The 20,430-nt window shown below is 44.4% G+C and overlaps 2 protein-coding genes across 2 annotated transcripts in view; one reads left to right on the forward strand and one right to left on the reverse strand.

The window, feature by feature from the left end:
• The window catches only part of triob (trio Rho guanine nucleotide exchange factor b), a 225,301-nt gene extending 211,379 nt beyond the window's left edge, over positions 1 to 13,922 (reverse strand). The window contains exon 1 of the mRNA XM_056286980.1: positions 13,674 to 13,922. Within this exon, the coding sequence (XP_056142955.1) occupies positions 13,674 to 13,743 (70 nt within the window). The 5' untranslated portion in view covers positions 13,744 to 13,922. The remainder of the gene's footprint in view (positions 1 to 13,673) is intronic.
• A 2,568-nt stretch (positions 13,923 to 16,490) lies between these two features.
• The window catches only part of dnah5 (dynein, axonemal, heavy chain 5), a 274,534-nt gene continuing 270,594 nt past the window's right edge, over positions 16,491 to 20,430 (forward strand). The window contains exon 1 of the mRNA XM_056286379.1: positions 16,491 to 16,580. Coding sequence (XP_056142354.1) covers positions 16,491 to 16,580 — 90 coding nt within the window. The remainder of the gene's footprint in view (positions 16,581 to 20,430) is intronic.

Raw genomic sequence — 20,430 nt, forward strand, 5'->3', positions numbered from 1 at the left:
CTCTACATTATTACATAAGACTTGTGTTTCTGCTTGTCCAGGCAAGATAATGTTTGGTCATAATGCTTGAGTAACTATGACCGTGTTTAAGGATAACACAGTGTTTCCTCTCAGTGATCTGGCTCTCAGTACCGCCTGTACTGGCTTAGGCCACTGGGTTCACTTTGTGCAGAGTGGTGTTACCATACAGACCATCCATAGCGGAGGACGATATCTCATTTCTATGTACTGATAGGCTATTTCATATGGCAAGCTTTGCCATAGGTGATAAACATTTCCGGTTCCCCTTTCACTGTCTACCAAAAGTCTCGGATTTCTGTTTTGTTCTGAAATCTATTTTACATCCGCTCTAAGTATAGCATACATATTCATGCTAGCCAAGAGAGTAAAATCTAACTCGCCAAGATATTAATGCATGACGGGTCATTAAAAGCCTTCCAGTTTTTCAAGGATATGACTCTGACTACACACCTAAAAAAAGAAAAGCACAATGAATCAGTATATTTATGCACATCAAATTTTTTTTTTGGTAGAAAAAACATAATCTAACATTACAGGCCGCCAAAGCAAATCATGAATGTATAGTAGCAAAGGGTGCCTGTCTGCGGCACTGGAGACAGGACGGGAATAGAAGCCACTTTCTCATAGTAAACAGGCGATCTTTGTAGGAACCCAATGCCCTGTTAAGCCGTGGGTGGCATGACTGAGGACCAGTATCTTATGACCGATGCACTCATGAATGAATGGGGCGCGGCTGTTACGCACATCGCCTCAACAACTATTTAATCCTCTGTTGCCCTACGTCCAGTTGCTTTATGTCAGCTGATTTTCAAAATATACTTCCATACAATAATGCGACTGTGCGAGCCTCGTAACCTGATTAGATGTCCATCAGAAGGCTTTCTGTGAGTCACAATTGTAAAAATACGCTGCCTTGCAAGTACTATTTTTAGTTTGATGAAACTACTTGGTCGATAATGCTTCATTATGACTTGAGCGTGGTTAATGTAAAAATGTAACGCATTTCGCTCAGAAAGGGAGTGGATTAAAAGCATTAAATGTCTTCATTTGCCAAATAGCCCTTTATTCCAGGCCGCAGCGGTGACCTGATGATTTAGGTCATGGTGAGCTAGTAGCTGTGACACGGGGAGTTATGAATAGAGACAGACAGTAGCACCAGTCAACAGTACATTAAGGCTAGACCATCGGATTCTGGGTCACATTTCAAAGCCGCCTTAATTCTAGGTCAAGACCCAAGGTGGGTCAGAGAAAGAGATAAAACTGAGTCCCCGCATTATTTTGTATATCTCAGCACCGACAGTTCTCAGACAAGATTTTAATGACGCCCTTCTAACATAAGGCAGGCGGGATGAGGCATGATAAAACAGTACCTCAGTAAACTCAAAAACGGCAGCTTTTTTTTTTTTTTATCACATGCCGTACCAGAACTTGTGCACAAGATCAAAAAGGTTACAGTTCTACATGTAACCTAGACTCACGTCTATGCTTAGCGAAGGGAATGCACCAAACCGGAGTGCATTTGTGTGATATGTGAATCATCAGCATCAGTCATTGTCTCTTCCCCAGTACTGCAGATAAACTTTACATTAGAAACGAGGAAAACCATGAGCACTTTGCACTCTTTGGTTCTGCTCACGTTTTGGTGCCAATACCAAAATACGGAACACAGCAAACAGGTGTGCATCGCTTGCAGACTTACAGTCATAAGAGGTTCTCTGCTCACTGCATTTGGAGAACACATGCAGAGATGAGATGTGTGGTTTCTGGACTTGCAGTACAATCACACATGGCAGTAAGGTGAACTCACTCACTACCAAAGCGGTCCCTCTCCACTCATTTGGGGGGAAATAGTCATCTGCACAATGACCTGTTTTGTGGTGCGTACCCAAGTTCAAAAAGAGCTTTCAAACTTTTTTTCTCCCTCCTTTTTTCCTCCCCAATTGTACTTGGCCAATTACCTCACTCCTCCAAGCCGTCCCGGTCGCTACTCCACCACCTCTGCTGATCCGGGGAGGGCTACAGACTACCACATGCCTCCTCCAATACATGTGGAGTCGCCAGCCACTTTTTTTTTACCTGACAGTGAGGATTTTCACCAGGGGGATGTAGCGCATGAGAGGATCAGTCTATTCCGCCTCCCCTCCCGAACAGGCACCCCGACCGACCAGAGAAGGCACTAGTGCAGCAACCAGGACACATACCCACATCTGGCTTCCCGCCCGCAGACACGGCTAATTGTGTCTGTAGGGACACCCGACCAAGCCGGAGGTAACACAGGGATTCGAATCAGCAATACCCGTGTTGGTAGGCAATGGAATAGACCGCCACGCTATAAATGTATTGAACTCTCAGGCTAAATGGTCCCCAGTTTAAAAAATAAAAAATAAAAACCCTCTCTTCAGCCCAGGAAATGAGTTTTACCTACATAAGAGAAATTTGTACCCGTCGCTCATTTCCATTTTAAGGACATTTTAAAACACAACAACAGATATATTCATAGTAAACATACGCATGCAAACACAAACTGAAACAGTGTAGCAAACCTGATGCAATTAGAAAACATTCTTCACCCAAACATTTTGACACGTATAAAATTTGCCTAACTGTTGCATCACAGTTTGTACCGACTGCTTGATATCTGGAAGAATATTGTCCGCTGGTGTTCCATCCGCTCTCAGCAAAAGCCACTTTGCCACACTCATCCTATTCTACACACACACACACACACACACACACACACACACACACACACACACACACACACACACACACACACACACACACACACACACACACACACAACTGACATCAACATCTTGCCTCCTATACAGCACCTTGCCTTGATTAAGAACTACCCAGCATAGAGTTCACATGGGACATGGTGGTAAGGCTTTGCGTGGGCTCTCGGCAGTCAGCAGCATGTTACTGGGCTGTGGCACCTCACTTTGAAGTAGACCTGACAAAAACCCAGATCGGTAATCTGTATTTGAGGAAAAGGAGGCCTCATCTGACACCATTTTACTAAACAAAGAACTGGAGACGTGTTTCGGATTAAAGGACAATCTGACAGACAATCCTCTCTACGCAAAAACCTAAAGGAAATATGGCTAAATATGAGTTGTTTTTTTTCAAATGCATTACAGAGCCTTGGTAAAAGTGGACTGGGGCTTTACTCAGCATGAACAACCTAGGAGAGTGATACAGCGGATGATCTGTGAGCCATAGCGAGAGTGTAAGACTTAGAGATGGCGCTCCATCTGGTCACTTCAGTGACACTGAAATAAGGAGAGAAAAAAAGGAAGTATTGTCGAAGAACAGGTGAAGATACTGTCCACTCAGACGTTATTGTGTGCCGATAGGGGTTTAAGGAAGAAATATGAGGTACATATTGCTGTGAAGTATGGCTCCTTCTAATCATTCAGTCAGTGGGTCTTAGTTTCATCTGTTATTTAAATAAAAAATGCAATTGATTAGACAGTAGGCTTTCTACACATTCTGTAAGTCAGTCGTACAGACAGGCAGGAAGATGTTAAGTTAGACAGTAGTCAGGAGGGCTGGCATTGTTCGGATTTTATCAATACCAATACCATTACCAGTACTATTTATCAGTACAGATTCTTACAAATGTTCATGTCAGGTCTCTTTGGCTGTGTCTCCAGTCGTTTCCCTGTGTGTGTGTGTGTGTGTGTGTGTGTGTGTGTGTGTGTGTGTGTGTGTGTGTGTGTGTGTGTGTGTGTGTGTGTGTGTGTGTGTGTGTGTGTGTGTGTGGTATGGGCATGGTTTCTTTCCCTGGCACTCTCTGGCTCCCGCTTGATTTGTGGCTCATTCACCTTACCCGCCCAGTCTGCACAACTGATTTCCATAAACTCATCAACTCAACAGTATATCTACTCCGTTTTTCTATCCACTCATTGCCAGATTGTTGTACTGAGGGAGTCTCGTTCGCAGCTGCTCTGCAATAGTAGATTCAGAGTTATTCCTCGTGTTGTTTGCATTAACTGTATTTACCATGTCCCCTTGTGCTTCCAGGTCCAGGATCACTACTCTCAGGTTCCACTGCCTGCCTGCCTACCTTGCCTGCTCACTTATCCTCTGCCAGCCACCTTCACTTCCTCGTCCATCTGTCCTACTCAGCTCAGCTTTGCCTTCTACCATTCAGCCCAGTCCAGCTCTGCCATCCACCATCGCCTCTACTTCCTGCCTTGCTGGCCATTCTAATTCCTTTTACATTATTCAATTCCATTATCTGTGTCTGTGTTTGGGTTGTTCTCTACTGATCATAACAGAACGATCTGACCATCATGGACCTAGTGGACTCAGACCACCTCGACTGAGCTCTCACCTTTCAGGGTCCCCTCATGGGACAACATGACCAGGCCCTTATTAATTTCATGGAAGCCCTCAAGTCACTCTTGACCAATGTGGCCCAGATTAGACATCAAGTCAACCAGGTTTCCACACATCTTTCCTCTCCAGCCCTTGAAGCCTCGGCTAGTCCCCCTGCTCCAGAACAACCTGTAGCCCAGCTAGCTCTCCAGCCCAGAGAACCTCACATCCCAGTGCTGGAGCGCTACACTGGATATTTGGGGATGTACAGGTCTTTTGTGATCAAGTGTTCCCTAGTATTCGAGCAACAACCCTCAACCTAAATAACTAATAAGGTAAAAATATCTTGTATCATAGGGTTCATTCATTATCCAAACTACTTATCCTTACTCAGGGTCGCAGGGATACTGGAGCCTATCCCAGCAGTTATAGGGCAGCAGGCAGGGAGACACCCTGGACAGGCCGCCAAACCATCACATGGCCCGGGCACGCGCACACACACACACACACACACACACCTAGGGACAATTTAGTATGGCCGATTCACCTGACCTACATGTCTCTGGAAGGAAACCGGAGCACCCGGAGGAAACCCACACGGACACGGGGAGAACATGCAAACTCCACACGAGGACGACCTGGGACGGCTTCCAAGGTTGGACTACCCCGGGGCTCGAACTCAGGACCTTCTTGCTGTGAGGTGACTGTGCTAAGCACTGTGCCACCGTGCCGCCTATCATGGGGTTACTTATTCTTTAGCCTGGGCATCAGCTGTGTGGGATAGCCAGTAAACTTTTAGCTCCTCTTACCTTTGCTTTGTCTCTGAAATGAGAAGTTTTTGACCACTCTGTTAACAGTAGGAACACTACACAATGCTTCCTGTTTTTGCATCAGGATTCCTACAGCATAGCTGAATATTCAGCTGAGTTTAAGATCACAGCTGCTGATTCGGGTTAGAACGATGTTTCATTTCAAGGGGTGTTTTTCAAAGGGCTATGTGATTCCGTCAGAGTTCGCAGCTAGGGACTGTAAGCACTGTAAAGCTAGAATGCGGGACTTTTACATATAAATAAGTGTCCTTGACATTCAAGCCCTTGCAAATAAGTTCACACAATGATGATTAAGCCTATAACCGCCGGGTAAATCTCTCTGTATTTCGCAGTATACCGGCGTTTTAAATCTAGTGTCTGGGGTGACATTCCCATGCTGGTGCACCGGAAGTGACGCGTAGTGATGCATTTTACATCAGTCAGCAATGATTGCTGTAAAATTGCTGCACTAGGTCTGAACTTCCATGTGACAAAAGCATTCACATGCCTCTGACTGGCTTGCCTTCAAGACTTTCTGGCAGAAAGCTTTTGGACTTGGAAGCCATGGCAGAAAAACCTAAGAAGTGTCCAAAAAAAAGTGTCTAATGCTCCAGAGAAAAAATAAACTTGGCATTCAGAGGATGGATATGGATTAAAGTTAAAAAAAAGAGGTGATCCACGGCAAGGACAAACACGAATACCCATTGGTGTAGCTGTTTCTCATTGGAGAGCGCTGAAAGAAGAGAGGTAATTACTCTCACTGCCAGAGGGGGAAGACAAAACTTCTGCACTGCAGGTTTAATCTCGCTAGCCATTATGTTGGATACTCGTTTTAATGAGCACCATAGAGAGAAAGCTAGCCCTCCTCCATCCTTGCCCTTCTCTTGCTCATCCCCTCCGCCTCTCGTGAGAACTAGCCCTGGTCCTTCCCCAAGCCTCCATGCACTTCTGGTTCTCCTGTTTCCCTCTCCCCAGCTGAGGAACCCATGCAACTTGGTAGAGCCTGCCTCTCATTGGCTGAACGCCTCCGGGGGATGAAAACAGGTTTGTGCATTTACTGCGGCCAAGCTGGTCATTTCCTTGCCTCCTGCTCCCCTTTGACCAAAAGAGGAGGCTCACCTGTAAGAGTGGGGATTCTGGTAAGCCAAACCACCTCCCTTCCATTTCCCCAGTCCAGAATGCAGCTGAATGTCATGCTTATGTGGAATTTACAGTCGTGAACTCTGGAGCTGGCCAAAACTTCCTTGATGCCAAAATTGACACCCATGCCATCAATGGAAAAATTCTTGCTCAAGTAACTCATGTTACTGAGCCCCTGCACCTCATGCTCTTTGGCAATCATTGCGAGTCCATCCAGTTTAACATCATCTCCTCCCCTCATGCTGCGTTGGTCCGCGGTCAACCCTAGTTAAAACCAATAAAGTTCAAATTGGAGGAGCTCTTTTTGTCATTCATCTTGCCTGAAATGTGCCCTTGCCCCAGCAGAGGCTGCTGTTCCCTTATCAAACACTTAACCTCCAGACCTGTCATCTATTCCGTCTGTTTACCATGACCTGGGAGAAGTTTATAGTAAGCAGCGAGCTCTCTTTGCCCACTCATCGCCCTTATGATTGCACCGTTGATCTGCTCCCAGGAGCTCCTTTGCCTATGTGATTCAGTCAAAGATGAGTTAGCGGCTAGGGATGACTCAGGCACTGTAAAGCTAGAATGTGGGACTTTTACATATAGATGAATGTCCTTGACATTCAAGCCCTTGCCAAACAAGTTCACACAATGATGATTAAGCCTATCACCGCCTGTTCATGGCCTCTCTCTCAGGGCCTCTCTCGCCTTGAGAGAGGCCATGGAGACTTATACTCACGAGTCCCTAGCCGCATGTATCATAAGGCCATCTTCCTCCCCTGTTGGCACAGAATTTTTCTTTGTCCCCAAGAAAGGCCAGTCATTGTGCCCCTACATTTACTACTATGATTTAAATAACATAACCATTAAAAACAAATGTCCTGTTCCTCTGTTAATTCTGCTTCTGAGTCACTCCAAGGAACCACCATCTTCTCTAAACTCGACCTCAGAAATGTCTACAATCTGGTCCGAATCAAGGAAGGAGGTGAATGGAACACTGCCTTCAATACCCCTCTTGGCCACTTTGAGTATTTAGTGATGCCCTTTGGATTAACCAAAACTTCCGCCATCTTCCCGGCTCTTGTCAGTGACAACCTTCATGGTTTTCTTAACTGGCTTGTTATCTTGATAATATTCTTATCTTCTCCCAGAACAGGGATGAACACATCCAGCATGTGGGACAAGTTCTCCCCGGAGAACAAACTGTTCATCAAACCTTAGAAATGTGAATTTCATGGCAACTATGTTGGGTTTTTAGGGTATATTATAGTCCCCTACAGCAATCGATCTAAACCAGATACCATCATTCTCTCATCATGTGTGGTGGCTGCAGTGACCTGGGAAATTGAGTCCCTCATCAAGGAGGCCCAAAATACTCAACCAGACCCAAGGAATGACTCTGATTACTCTTTTGTACCTGATTCTGTCCACTCAAATTTCCTTCGATGGGTTTACACCTCCTGGTTTGCCTGTCATCCTGGTATCTGCCGAACCTTGTCCCTTCTTAAATGGCATTTCTGGCGGCCTTCCATGGATGCTGACACCCGTGGCTTCATGCTCACTTGCATTATATGTGCTCGCACTAATTCATCTCACCAGCCATCCAACGTCCTTCCCTATCCCCTTCCAGTCCCAAGTCGACCATTGAGCAACACTTGCATCAATTTTGCAACCGGCCTTCCACCATCTCAAGGTAACACCATCATACTCACCATTGAAGACGAATTTTCAAAGACCATACATTGTGTGCCCCTACCTAAACTTTCCAAAGCCTCTGAAACCACAACAGCCACAATGTTGTCCATCTCAATGGGATCCCATCTGACATCGTCTCTGACCACGGACCACACATTCTAGGCATAGAAGGCATTATGTTGGGCTCTCGGAGAAACTGTGAGTCTCATCAGGTTAGCATCCTCAGACTAATGGACAGACGGCACAGGCTAACCAGGACTTGGGAGCTGTGCTCCATTGTGTCACTGCCCAGACACCCCTCCCCCTGGAGTAATCATCTTCCCTGGATTGACTATGCTAACAATTCCTTTCCCACTGGAGGCAGCACTGGGAAAGTGCTATATGTGCCTATAAGGGCTGATGATCGTACTCAAATGACTAATCTAGCAGCCTGCTTGGCTGCTGTGAAAAATTGGATGTCAGTAAATTTCCCACTTCTAAATTCACATAAAACTGAGATGCTGGTCATTGGCCCTGCGAAACACAGACACCAACTTGATCAAGTAACAATAACAATCGACAACTCTGTGATTTCACAAAGTGTGGCAGCCAAAAATCTCGGTGTTAAGTTTGATCCCAGCCTTTTCTTTGATACGCATGTTAAAGAAATCACCAAGACTGCCTTTTTTCACTTCCATAGCATAGCTAAAATTCGGTCTTTCCTGTCCATGGCTGACACAGAGACTCTAATACATCCATTTGTTTCAGCCAGACATGATTACTGTAATATTCTGGTTTCAGGTCTGCCACATGCTATTACTAAGTCTTCAGATGGTTCAAAATGCTGCAGGTAGAATCCTAACTAAAACTAGAAAATTTGACCATATTACACCAATTCTTGTCTCCCTTCATTGGCTCCCTGTCCATGTTAGATCAGACTTCAAGGTGCTTCTGCTGACTTATAAAATCCTAAATGGGCTTGCCACATCTTACCTGTCTAATCTCCTTAAACTGTACATTCCATCTTGTGCTCTCCACTCTCGAAATACAGGGCTCTTGTGTGTACCCAAAGTTAAAAAGAAGTCAGCTGGTGGCAGGGCCTTTTCCTATCGGTTCCCGTTCTTGTGGAATAACCTGCCTCCTGCTGTCAAACAGCAGGCAGGTTGTTGAGTCTGTTGAGTCCTTTAAATCCGAACTTAAAACTCATCTTGAGTACTTCACAACCTGTACTGCTTGGCGGGTCAGTTTCTGTCTCAATGAATTTACCAAGCACTGTTCTGCCGACAAGATTATATAGATTATTGACTATTGCAAACTGTTCTCTTCTCTTGTCTTTTCTCTCTCTCTGAATGATGTCTTCTCCTTTCTCTTCTCCTGTGTATGTAAATGGTGTGATGTGAGTATCCCATATGTGCACGTGTAGTCTGTCCCCCTCCCAGATCTTCAGGGTGATGGTGGTTGCCACCAGGACACTGCTTGGCATCCCTCTCATCACATTTTCTTTTTATATATCTTATAAATCCATATGATTTTGTTATCCTGTTTATATCCTTCTCTCGCTCTGTTATGTGATGTCTTTTCTTGTCATGTGAATGGTGTGATTTGAGTCTCCCCTGTGTGCATGTGTAGTCTGTCCTCCTGTCAGGTCTACAAGGTGATGGTGGTCACATGGCTTAGGTCCTGGGCTGTTCTGGTGGCATCTGGACACTGCTGGGCATTCTCCTTATCATATTCTTCATATATCTTGTAATTCTGTTATCTTCTTTCAATGTTGTATTCAGTACACACAACATCCATTGCACATTGTCCGTCTCGGGGGAGAGAGCCCTCCTCTGTTGCGCTCCCTGAGGTTTCTCCCTATTTTTCTCCCTGTTAAAGGTTTTTTTTTTTAAGGATTTGTTCCTTATCCGATGCGAGGGTCTAAGGACAGGATGTTGTGTTACTGTAAAGCCCACTGAGGCAAGTCTGTAATTTGTGATAATGGGCTACACAAATAAAATTGACTTGACATGTGGTGGCATAACTGAATGTGACTTTGTTGTTAACAAAACTATACAAGACCATTGCAAAACATCTGTAATTGGAAGGAGGCCTACTATTGACTGCACACATATCAGCCGAGTATAGCTAACATTACATATTATTTACATCATATCCTGGTTGGAGGCTAGACACTGAAATTAGAAAACACATGCTTTTGCATCATGCTTTCGGCTAACCAACAACTCAGAAAAGCAAGCAGACATATCAGAAACACTTAAAAAACTTTATGAAAAGACTGTTTTGTTGGAGCAAGTGAAAGGTTGTAGAGCATGTCTTACTTGCTTGTCGATGGTGCTTCTAGGAAATCCTACCTTGAATGAAACCACATGGGCGACACCAAGAAGCTAAGAGAGAATAGTGGCGGATACACACCAATTTATAAAAAATTTGGAGCCCCCACCAAAAATCTACACAAATGGCAGGGCAAACCATGAGACTTGTCAGTCTGTGATTGAGTGAGTTAGAAGTCAGGTTCACGGAGGTGCTTTGCATCTACAATGCCAGTTGGCCAGCCTCCCAATCAGCCACTTCGTAAAGTCAGTCAGTCCACCATCCATCCAGCTGCTCAGTCAGTCAATTACTCAGACAACCAACCAAAAGTCAGCCACTTTAGCAGACAGCCTATTTTTTTTTTCAACCAAAGAAATCAGTCTCTGGACCTGGACTTTGCTGACTAGCTAGGGCACCAAAGTCCACCTGAATGAAGCACCAAAACACACACACACACACAACACACACACACACACACACACACACAAACCTGCAAAATCCCACAACAGAGAGCATTTGGGATGGATGAGGACGGGCAGCTGTGTGCCAAGATTTCAACACTCAGCAAGCCAACTGCAATTAGGCTGCAGCCTGCTGAAGAGGCTAAAGAGAGTGAGACGGCATTTTCTGCTGTTCCCATGCAGCAGAACTTCACGCATGCTGAATCAACTGAATGGATAACTAGATCAATGGGATGAATGAGTGAGACACGGATAACATGAACTGAAACATCAATCCGTTAGGACAGAGTACTATGATGAATAAATACATGAAGGTGGCAGTCACCGTACTAAACTGCATTTGCCTTTACTCAGTAGATGATAAAAGTAAACGGGCATTTGAATAACTATAGATTGGTGCATAAAGTGAATGGATAGAATGGATGAGTAATATTGAAATGATGAATAAGTGGACCCCAGTGGCCGGTGCATTTGACACTAATTCAAAGAGAGATGATAAAACTCAATGAAATTATGTTTTCATTTTGAAGTTTTGATAGACTGCCGAAACAGAAAGATAAAGGAGAATGTAGCATGCGTATGAGCAGCATGAGTGGATCGATGCATTTAAATAAGTGAAAATGCATGAGAACATTCGTCCAAGTGAGATGAATAAATTAATGGGTTAATAATTGCTGTCAGTGCTACTACAGCATGCTTTGAATGAATGAATTCAAATACACCTGAGGAACAGTTCTAATTGCTTCTCCAATACCGTCTGTCCCACTTTTATGAGCCAGTAATGGAGCGCGCATGGTTAATGCATTAGTAATACAAGTTAACAGTGAACTTTTTAATCAAGCCATTCTACGTTTCTCAGTAAGCAGCACCAGTCATTAGAAATAACCCATCAGCTATTCAGCATCATTTTTTTCCCCAATTTTTTCTTTCAAAACAGTCTCCAATAAAAGTTTCCTGAGGCCAGACCTATTTCTGTCTCCATTATGAATATTGTACGAAGTGCGTTTGCTGCTATATAAACATCCAAGTTGTCCAACTTCACTGTGAGCCAACTTTCCAGCCTGATATAACACAGCTATAGGAAAATACATTGGCCGGCGTCCAACCAACCGTAGGAGGGAGTGTAGCATTTGAATACAATCCATTCTGACAACATTCCTAACCGTCTAAGAGGCAGAGGCAGTTCCTCTGAGAAAATATGTGGTTTACACTATTTTAGAAAGTATTCAGTACATGTCTGTTGCTGTGCATGCTTTCTTACATGCACATGCATCTTGTGTGAGTGAGCTGCAGTACATATTTGCACATGCATATATGCAGGTATGCATAAATGCCAGCAAGGTGTTGTGTGTGTGTGTGTGTGTGTGTGTGTGTGTGTGTGTGTGTGTGTGTGTGTGTGTGTGTGTTTGTTTGTGCACGCACGCGTGTGCATGTGCGTGACCCTGCATGTGTATGACCTAAGAGGATGGTGGTCAGCAGACCCCCTGGCACCAGGTGTCAAGGAGAGAAACAGCTGAGAGCCAGGGAGAGACAGCTGCTGCTGCTTCTTCTTCTGGGGATCTTCTGTGGCGGTTGCACTTTAATAGTCCTGAGATCTCTCCTCACACTTGACATCACCCCGAAAATGTGCCTTCCTGAGCCACTATAGTATTCTATGCACTTATAACGCTTTAGATTAAGTTGGTTTGGGGGACAGGTTTGTTGAAGTGAGAAAACAAAACACGTCCGATAAGGTCTAATGAGCCTGGAAATAATTTTGACGCTTTCCTGAAGGTATCTGATTACGCCAAAGAGTGACTCTTAAAGTGTGGGTTCTAGACCCAAAGTCGGTTTTGGGCTTCTTCTTTTTTTCAATGGGATCATTTCCATGAGTGCGGAAGGGCCAAAGGAATATTTTCTCAAGTTGTCCTCCGCTACAAAATCCTTAAAAAAAACCCAGCTATAATACTTGTCTTCTGTTGCTGTCTCACGCTTATACAATTCCTTTGCAAGTGTTTCTTTATCTTAAAGGAAATAACAATTTTTAGGGGGAAATACACTTGCATAGCCTATACATAGTCTATAACAAACGTCTCTCGACTGCTGGCAATAGGAAAGCTTAGCATAAAACACTCCAAACTATGTCGACATGAGACAGAGAGAGAGAGAGAGAGAGAGAGAGAGAGAGAGAGAGAGAGAGAGAGAGAGAGAGAGAGAGAGAGAGAGAGAGAGAGAGAGAGAAAGAGAGAGAGAGAGAGAATAAAGTATACCTAAGACCTATATCACAAGATGCAGACACACATCAGTGCATGAAGGCATCACGGGCAGGCCTGCAGGACCTCACGTTTCATGTGGATGCTGACAGACCTCCTCTATAGTGGCGCTGCCATCCTAATCGCAGAAAGGCCCGGTGCACAAAATGCAACCAAAAAGCGCACGGAATCGATGGGCCTAGCGTTTCACATGACCCAGATAAAAAAAAAAGCATGCATCCCGAGTTTGCCTTGCAACGATTCTTAAATCGTTACGCTTGTGAGGAGCAAACCGATTTAGGGGCTCTGATCCGGAGGGGTCGTGATGGGGGAGGGGGGGGGCCTGTAAACACCGAAACATCCGAGGAGACAAGACGCCTTTGAAATCCGCATCTTCCCCCCCATGCAGTCCAGATGGGTCACTGTGCTTATCACCAGCGACCCATCGTAGACATGTTATCATGACCGCTGACATAAAAAACCTGCGGAATGACAGTAGAGTTAAAATAAAGAAAATAAAAAGAAAGGAGAGGGGGGGGTTGCAAATGCAAACTACGTCTCTCTCCCCACCGCATCCTACGTTCCTATGCATCGGCTCACACAAGTCATCACCGGTGCAGATCGGGTTTTGACCATCTTTCCCCGGCCACGGTGTGGACGGACGGTCCGGCGGGCACACCGACCCGCTTTGCTCGCCTCCTTTTTTTCGGACTTACCGGATTTGAAAAACGCCGCTATGTCCGCCGCGTCCTTCCCAGCCTCATCCAGTCCCTCTCCTGCGCTCATCGCTGCAGCCAACTCAACGGGACGGCGAAAAGCACACTCCGAAATACAAACCCCAGGCCTGCTGTTGTTGTTGTTGTTGTTTTTTTTTTTAATTTATCGGTGTCGGGGGGGAGGGGGGGAGTAAAAACGCAAAGCCTTTCATTGAAACGGATCCGCTCTACTGTCGTAGCACGCGTGCGATCCGCGCCCCCTTCAATGAGCGAGAAGCTTCCTCCATCTTGGCCGAGAGAGACGACCTCGACGGCCGGCTGGCGGCGCTGGAGACACGGACGTGGGAACTGGAGGAGGAGGAGAGGGGTGGAGGAAGAGGGTGGGGCATTCCGTTTCAAGACGTGGGTGGGTGGTGGGGGGGGGGTGTCGGTGGGATAACCTGGGATTTCGTTAAGGGTTTTTGGTGCATTGTGCGCCACAAGCGGCTTTCCAGCATTTGCTGCATATATGTTTTGTTTTGTTTTATTTAACACGGCCTGCACCAGGTTGCTTCAGAAAATGTTAAATGCCATGTTTTTTAACTGTTAAGGTGAAAAAAGAAAACAAAAATGAGCGTGATTCAGTTTCCTCCTTATTCTCCTTATATGATTGTGGCGTGTGAGGTCATTCGCCCTTTTATTCTAACCATGTAAAACGTCGTTCAATACGTTAGTCTAGGTGGGACAATCTCCTGCTGCCCTCTATCGTTTAATTTAGAGAATTACGCCTTAGTTTGATTAATCAGCTCCATAACGTCACATTGCCCAACACACACACACACACACACACACACACACACACACACACACACACACACACACACACACACACACACACACACACACACACACACACACACACACTCCAGTAACAGTGTTAGTCAATGGCAGCACCCAGCCACCCATCCTCTGGCACTGTTGGCTCACAGCAAGAAGGTCCTGGGTTCGAACCCGAAGGCCGACCCAGGTCCTTTCTGTGCAGCGTTTGCATGTTCTCCCCGTGTCTGCGCGGGTTTCCTCCCACCATCAAAAAGACATGCATGTTAGGGTTAATACTCCTGTCTGTGCCCCTGAGCAAGGCAATGAAAAGAAGAGCTGGAGTTGGTGCCCAGGTGCTGCAGCTGCCCACAGCCCCAATACAATAGGATGGGTTAAATGCAGACAACAAATTCGTTGGAAGAATACAATGACAAAATAAAGTGGTTTTCTTCTTCTTCCTTCTGGCTTTCTCTTGGTTCAGCTGGCATCAGACGGCCTTAACCCTTTACTGCATGGTTTTTTATCCCACATCAGTTTCTTTTCTGGTCTCACCCTGTTATTTTGACCGTCTTTCTGTCTAATTGGAAAGACACAGCACTTATTACATGATATTTTTTAGGGGTCAAATGACATTACAGTTCTGTCACACCTTCCTTTCTTTTCTTTTCTTTTCTTTTTTTTTACACATAGACCCCCATGTGGTTTCCTCCCACAGCCCAAAGACATCTGAGGCAGGCGAATCGGTCATAGTAAATGTGTGTGTGTGTGTGTGTGTGTGTGTGTGTGTGTGTGTGTGTGTGTGTGTGTGTGTGTGTGTGTGTGTGTGTGTGTGTGTGTGTGTGTGGGCCCTGTGACGGACTGGCGGCCTGTCCAGGGTGTCTCCCCGCCTGCTGCCCAATGACTGCTGGGATAGGCTCCAGCATCCCCGCGACCCTGAGTAGGATAAGCGGTTTGGATGATGGATGGATGGATGGAGGCTATTTTTAGGGGTCAAATGACATTTCAATTCTGTCACTTCTTCCTTTTTTTTTTTTTTACACATAGACCCCACGTGGTGGCAGCTGGCTGTCAAAGCCTCATTCTCTTTGGCCTATGTATAGCATGGAAAGCACTGACCAGGCAGCAATAAAAAAAAGTAAAACTTCAACAAAGCAACTAAAAAAGAGTATACACAATCAGTGATAAGTAAAGAATCATTTCTCATCATCAAAACATGCCTACATCATTTCACTTTTCCTTAAAATGCTGTTGTTACCACACAGAATGGCGTCGTCATGGAATTTATAGGGTGGACAGTTCTTCATTCAATGTAGTAGTCTAGGATAGTGTTTTTTTGGGGTTTTTTTAGCTTTTGAAAAGGTTGCAGTAATTTTTGTTACTTGTATTTTTGATTTATTACCTTTTTAACATGTAATAATTATATTTCGTTACTTTATGTTCCCATACGTTCATATTGCTATTTCACCTCAAATGATAAACACCTAAACTGTGCTCAGAGATATTAAAAGTGATGACATACATCAGGTGAATAAAATAATATAGGTATGTGGGCAAGAAACTGACAATATTCTAAGAAAAATATTTGTATATTCCAATACTCGTGCACTGTTGCCACCTGGCAACAATTTACTAAGGCTAGCCCCTAAAATACTCTTTAAAGGATTTCTTTTGAGTGAGGAAAAACTGTATCGATGTTTCTTAATCCATGCATAAATCATAATTCATGCAGGACCGGGTTACAGGTATTTAACTGCCCAGTTTTTCATCTCCCTTAATTTCAGCGCTGCAAAAAAGCAAAGCCCCCCCCTCCGCCTCTCCGCGTTACCATGGAAACCGCCAAACTAACAACACATTGAGCCAACGCGTTTTCCAGGAGGACAGTCGAGTCAGGGAAAGAAAACGTACAGTAAGCAGATGTTGTGAATGGCCTGTGGGACGCCTTCCCAGCTGGCCTGACGGAGGTCGACGCTCACACGTCGGCGGTGAACGCAGGTTTGTGTGTGGTGGAATGTCGGAGCCATGTCTTTAAGTTCACGGGCCTCCAAAGTCGCTTACAGGAGCAGGTCCAGCCAGCCCTCTGCCCCGGTGGAGTCAATCAAGGAGATGCAGGTTTGTCTCGAGATTTCACTCCCAATTATGAATTAAAAAAAATGAAGGGGAAAAAAAGGGTTTTGATTGCGACACAACTGGTGTACGTTCGTCTTTATTGATTCTAGTTTGTTTTCTTCCCGTTTTGTTTGGCGCCTTTCCGCGCATGCGTACGGCGTTATGGCCCGTCAATGCCCTCTTTTCCATCGATAGGCCTGTTTCCTACTGGTCAGCATTACCCCCCCCCGCCCCCATGTTAGTTCACAGTACAACAGCAGCTTTGGGGTTTTAACTGCTAACCTGCGAACACACACGTACACAACCACTCCTCCGAGTTTGGCCCCATCTCCCTGGCTCCAGCTGTGAAGCTGATTTGATGGGTTATTTTACTGACTGCAAATATGAACTCCACCCCTAGATGAGGCTCTTCTAATCCTACTAGTGTCTGGTCCATGGGTTCAACACTATGGAGAAGAGTGTAGCTATTTTCTTTTCAGACTTTGAAACAACCAATCTGAGGAGATCAGGTTAGCAGAGTCATTATTATGTTATCTTATAAATCATTTCTAAAATCGCATGCTAGAGAATAGTTTTAACGGCATATTTCCAACGCTTTTTAATTTATTCTCGTTTTAAATCAAAATGATGATGATGATGATGGCGACGATTTACCTCTTTTACATCATTTACCTTTCTTTTCTACCTGCTTCTTCTGTGACGTTCTTAACAGGCTATTGTTCTACTATTTCATTCTGTGGAACCTTTGTAAATACCGTTGAAGTGCCATAAATATAAAGTGTTTCTTTTATCACATAGTCTATAGAGTCATAGTTTATATAGATATAGTTTTTTAATGTAATTTGTATTTTATTGGGGTAGGCTCCAGCATCCCCTCGACCCTGAATACAGGATAATGGATAGATAATATACACAATTTTATTTGTGTTTTAATATCACGTTAACTCTTCAGAAAATTATATATATATATATATATATATATATATGTGTGTGTGTGTGTGTGTGTGTGTGTGTGTGTGTGTGTGTGTGTGTGTGTTGTTTTCCTTGTATTTGTCCAGACACTAAAGACTACTGAGGACAAGGCAGGATGGTGTCTATGTAGCAAAGTGAAATTTGAGTTTGAAGATCACACACACACACACACACACACACACACACACACACACACACACACACACACACACACACACACACACACACAACACACACACACACACACACACAAACACACACACACACACACACACACATACACACACACACACGGTGTTAGGGGTTTTGTCCACTAGAGAGCAGTATATTCATTTTCTCTCATCAACCAAGTGACATTCACATTTCGTAGGCCATGTCACTACAGTATTTATTGTAAGACAAGCTGGCCATTATTCTTAATATTTGTACCAGTTGGTTTATCATTTAGTCAGTTATGTATAGACGGGGTATGCATAGAGAAGAGAGGTCACTCTTGGTGCTCTTACCAGTTCAAAGTGAGTGTAAGGCAGTGTAAGGCAGTGTAAGGCAGTCATATTCGGCCCACTACTGTTGCGGTCTGGGACAGCTCAGGTGCACAGCCATCTACATGGCCAAGTCTGCCACATGTGGAAACATATCAACCGGGATTCTGTGGAACAAAAATGCCGTATTGTCAACCATGAACAGAGCACAGTTTTGTATTACTCAATTAGAAGGCATGGCACCTAAAAAAAAGAAAGAAAAAAAAACAAAAGAAGAAGCTAAGTGGTCCAGGGATATTTGAAAAAAATACATGAGTAGATAAATTAAATCAGCATTGTATCCTAATCTGTTAGAATAAAGGCTAGATAAATCATGGATACCCTTTCAATGAGGCAATGTTTACCTTTCTATTTGTCCTGCTTAATGCCCACGTTTCACCGAGCATGTCTTTTGGAGATAGTCAAATTAATTCTACTTTACCAGATAAGTTCTTACAACAAGAGGTAATAGTTCAAAAAAATAAATAAATCAGGCAATACTTTGAACCAGGAGTAGTTTAGAACTGGCAACAACAAACAGCAGAGCCCTGTGAGAAGAGTCGCTGTCCAGTTTCAGTTAGATAGATAGATAGATAGATAGATAGATAGATAGATAGATAGATAGATAGATAGATAGATAGATAGATAGATAGATAGATAGATAGATAGATAGATAGATAGATAGATAGATGGCTAAATGGAGATGTGTGACAAACATCTGAGCATGTGAGAGCACAGGTCTTCTGCACACGATGTCTGTATGTGAGCATGAGGGAGATCAATGGATCTCTCTCTCGTTCTCTGATATCCACCTTGTTATTCTTTCTTTTGTTCTCTGTCTGCCTCTTTTGTCTTCTTTCTTACCTCCTCTGTTATTCTCTCCCTCTCATTTTCTCTGTCTTTCACTCTTTTCCTTCCATTCTCTCTCATTTTCTATTACATTCCCTCCATCCTTCACTCCCTCTAGCTCTCATTCTCCCTCACATTTTGCCTCACTGTCTCTCTCAGTCTCTCTCGCTCAGCTCTCACCCCTCCCCCATCCATAATTGACAGTGACTCTCCTGTTTCATGGGAGCTCAAAACCAGACAGTTCACTATAGAAAATCAGCCATGGTGCAGTCTAATATTTATGACCTGACTGCTTTTAAATGCAAAGCCTCGGGAAAAATAAATAAATAAATAAATCCCTGCTATCAAACCGTCGCTCTGACCCTTATGGAGCATGCTGTGTCTCTGATCATCTGCAGGATGTCTCAGGGAATTTAATTTGAAATGGTGGGAGCTCTGTGGGTGAATGTGTATGAATGTGTGTGTGTGCACAGACACACACATGTAGTGTATGCATATGTGCATGCATGCATGTGCAATGTGTGTGGCTCAAGTACAGCAAGCATTGAAGTGTACAGCCTTATGTGTTTCAGGTCTCTTAGCATCAGGCAAGCTTCACCCAGGGTACCCAGCCGGTATTGATCTGGCCCCATATTGTGTCCAAGTTGCATTTGTCATCTGTGGGTCTCTTCTCTTAATTCCTAACCATCTAGATGCACTCTCAGAAATGCCGGTGCTGGTTTTGATGGGGTTTTTTTGTCTGTGTACTCACGTGATATCCATGTAGCTGTTGGGATGATGGAGAGACTGACCCGCAAACCTTGCCGTTTGTCTAAGTGGTTTTTTGTTGTGTGTGTGTGTGTGTGTGTGTGTGTGTGTGTGTGTGTGTGTGTGTGTGTGTGTGTGTGTGTGTGTGTGTGTGTGTGTGTGTTAGTTCCAGGGAGGTTATCTGAAACTAGCTCCCCTACAATAGGCCTGTAAGGCGATAGCGGTGCTTAATTGCCCAGCCAACAGGTGGTCACCCAATACCGCACTATCCAGTTAGACGTCCCCTTTTGGGGAACAGCAATCTAATAATTTCAGGGCTGTGACCTTCTGACGGGGTAAATAAGATGCTAGTTGTCGTCTGCCTCCTCTGCTGTGAGCTGGAATTCTCTGATCTCATGAATAGTAATTGCAATTAAGAGGGTGGAGTGACTCGAAAAGAAGAGTCTTTGTTGAGGGCTGACGGCAATGCTACACTTGAAACCTGATTATCAAAGCAAGGTAAGGTGACCTAAGAGCTCTGCAATTACACAGGCCGGCTGGCTCAGACCATTGGCTGCCAAGCTATCATCTTCTTCGACCAATTGCAATCCATCGTTGATTGTTCCAGTAGATGCATGAATCTGCGCTTGTAGCTGATGGAAGAATGTGAGTTGAAGATGGCTCAGACAGACGACCGTATTGAGGTTTTATTCTGGTTGCTCATGCACGGAAACCTATATTTAAATACGTATAAGTTACAAGGAAACCTATATGTAAATACATAT

The sequence above is a fragment of the Lampris incognitus genome, chromosome 9, assembly GCF_029633865.1.
Source record: "Lampris incognitus isolate fLamInc1 chromosome 9, fLamInc1.hap2, whole genome shotgun sequence".
Taxonomy (NCBI): Eukaryota; Metazoa; Chordata; class Actinopteri; order Lampriformes; family Lampridae; genus Lampris; species Lampris incognitus.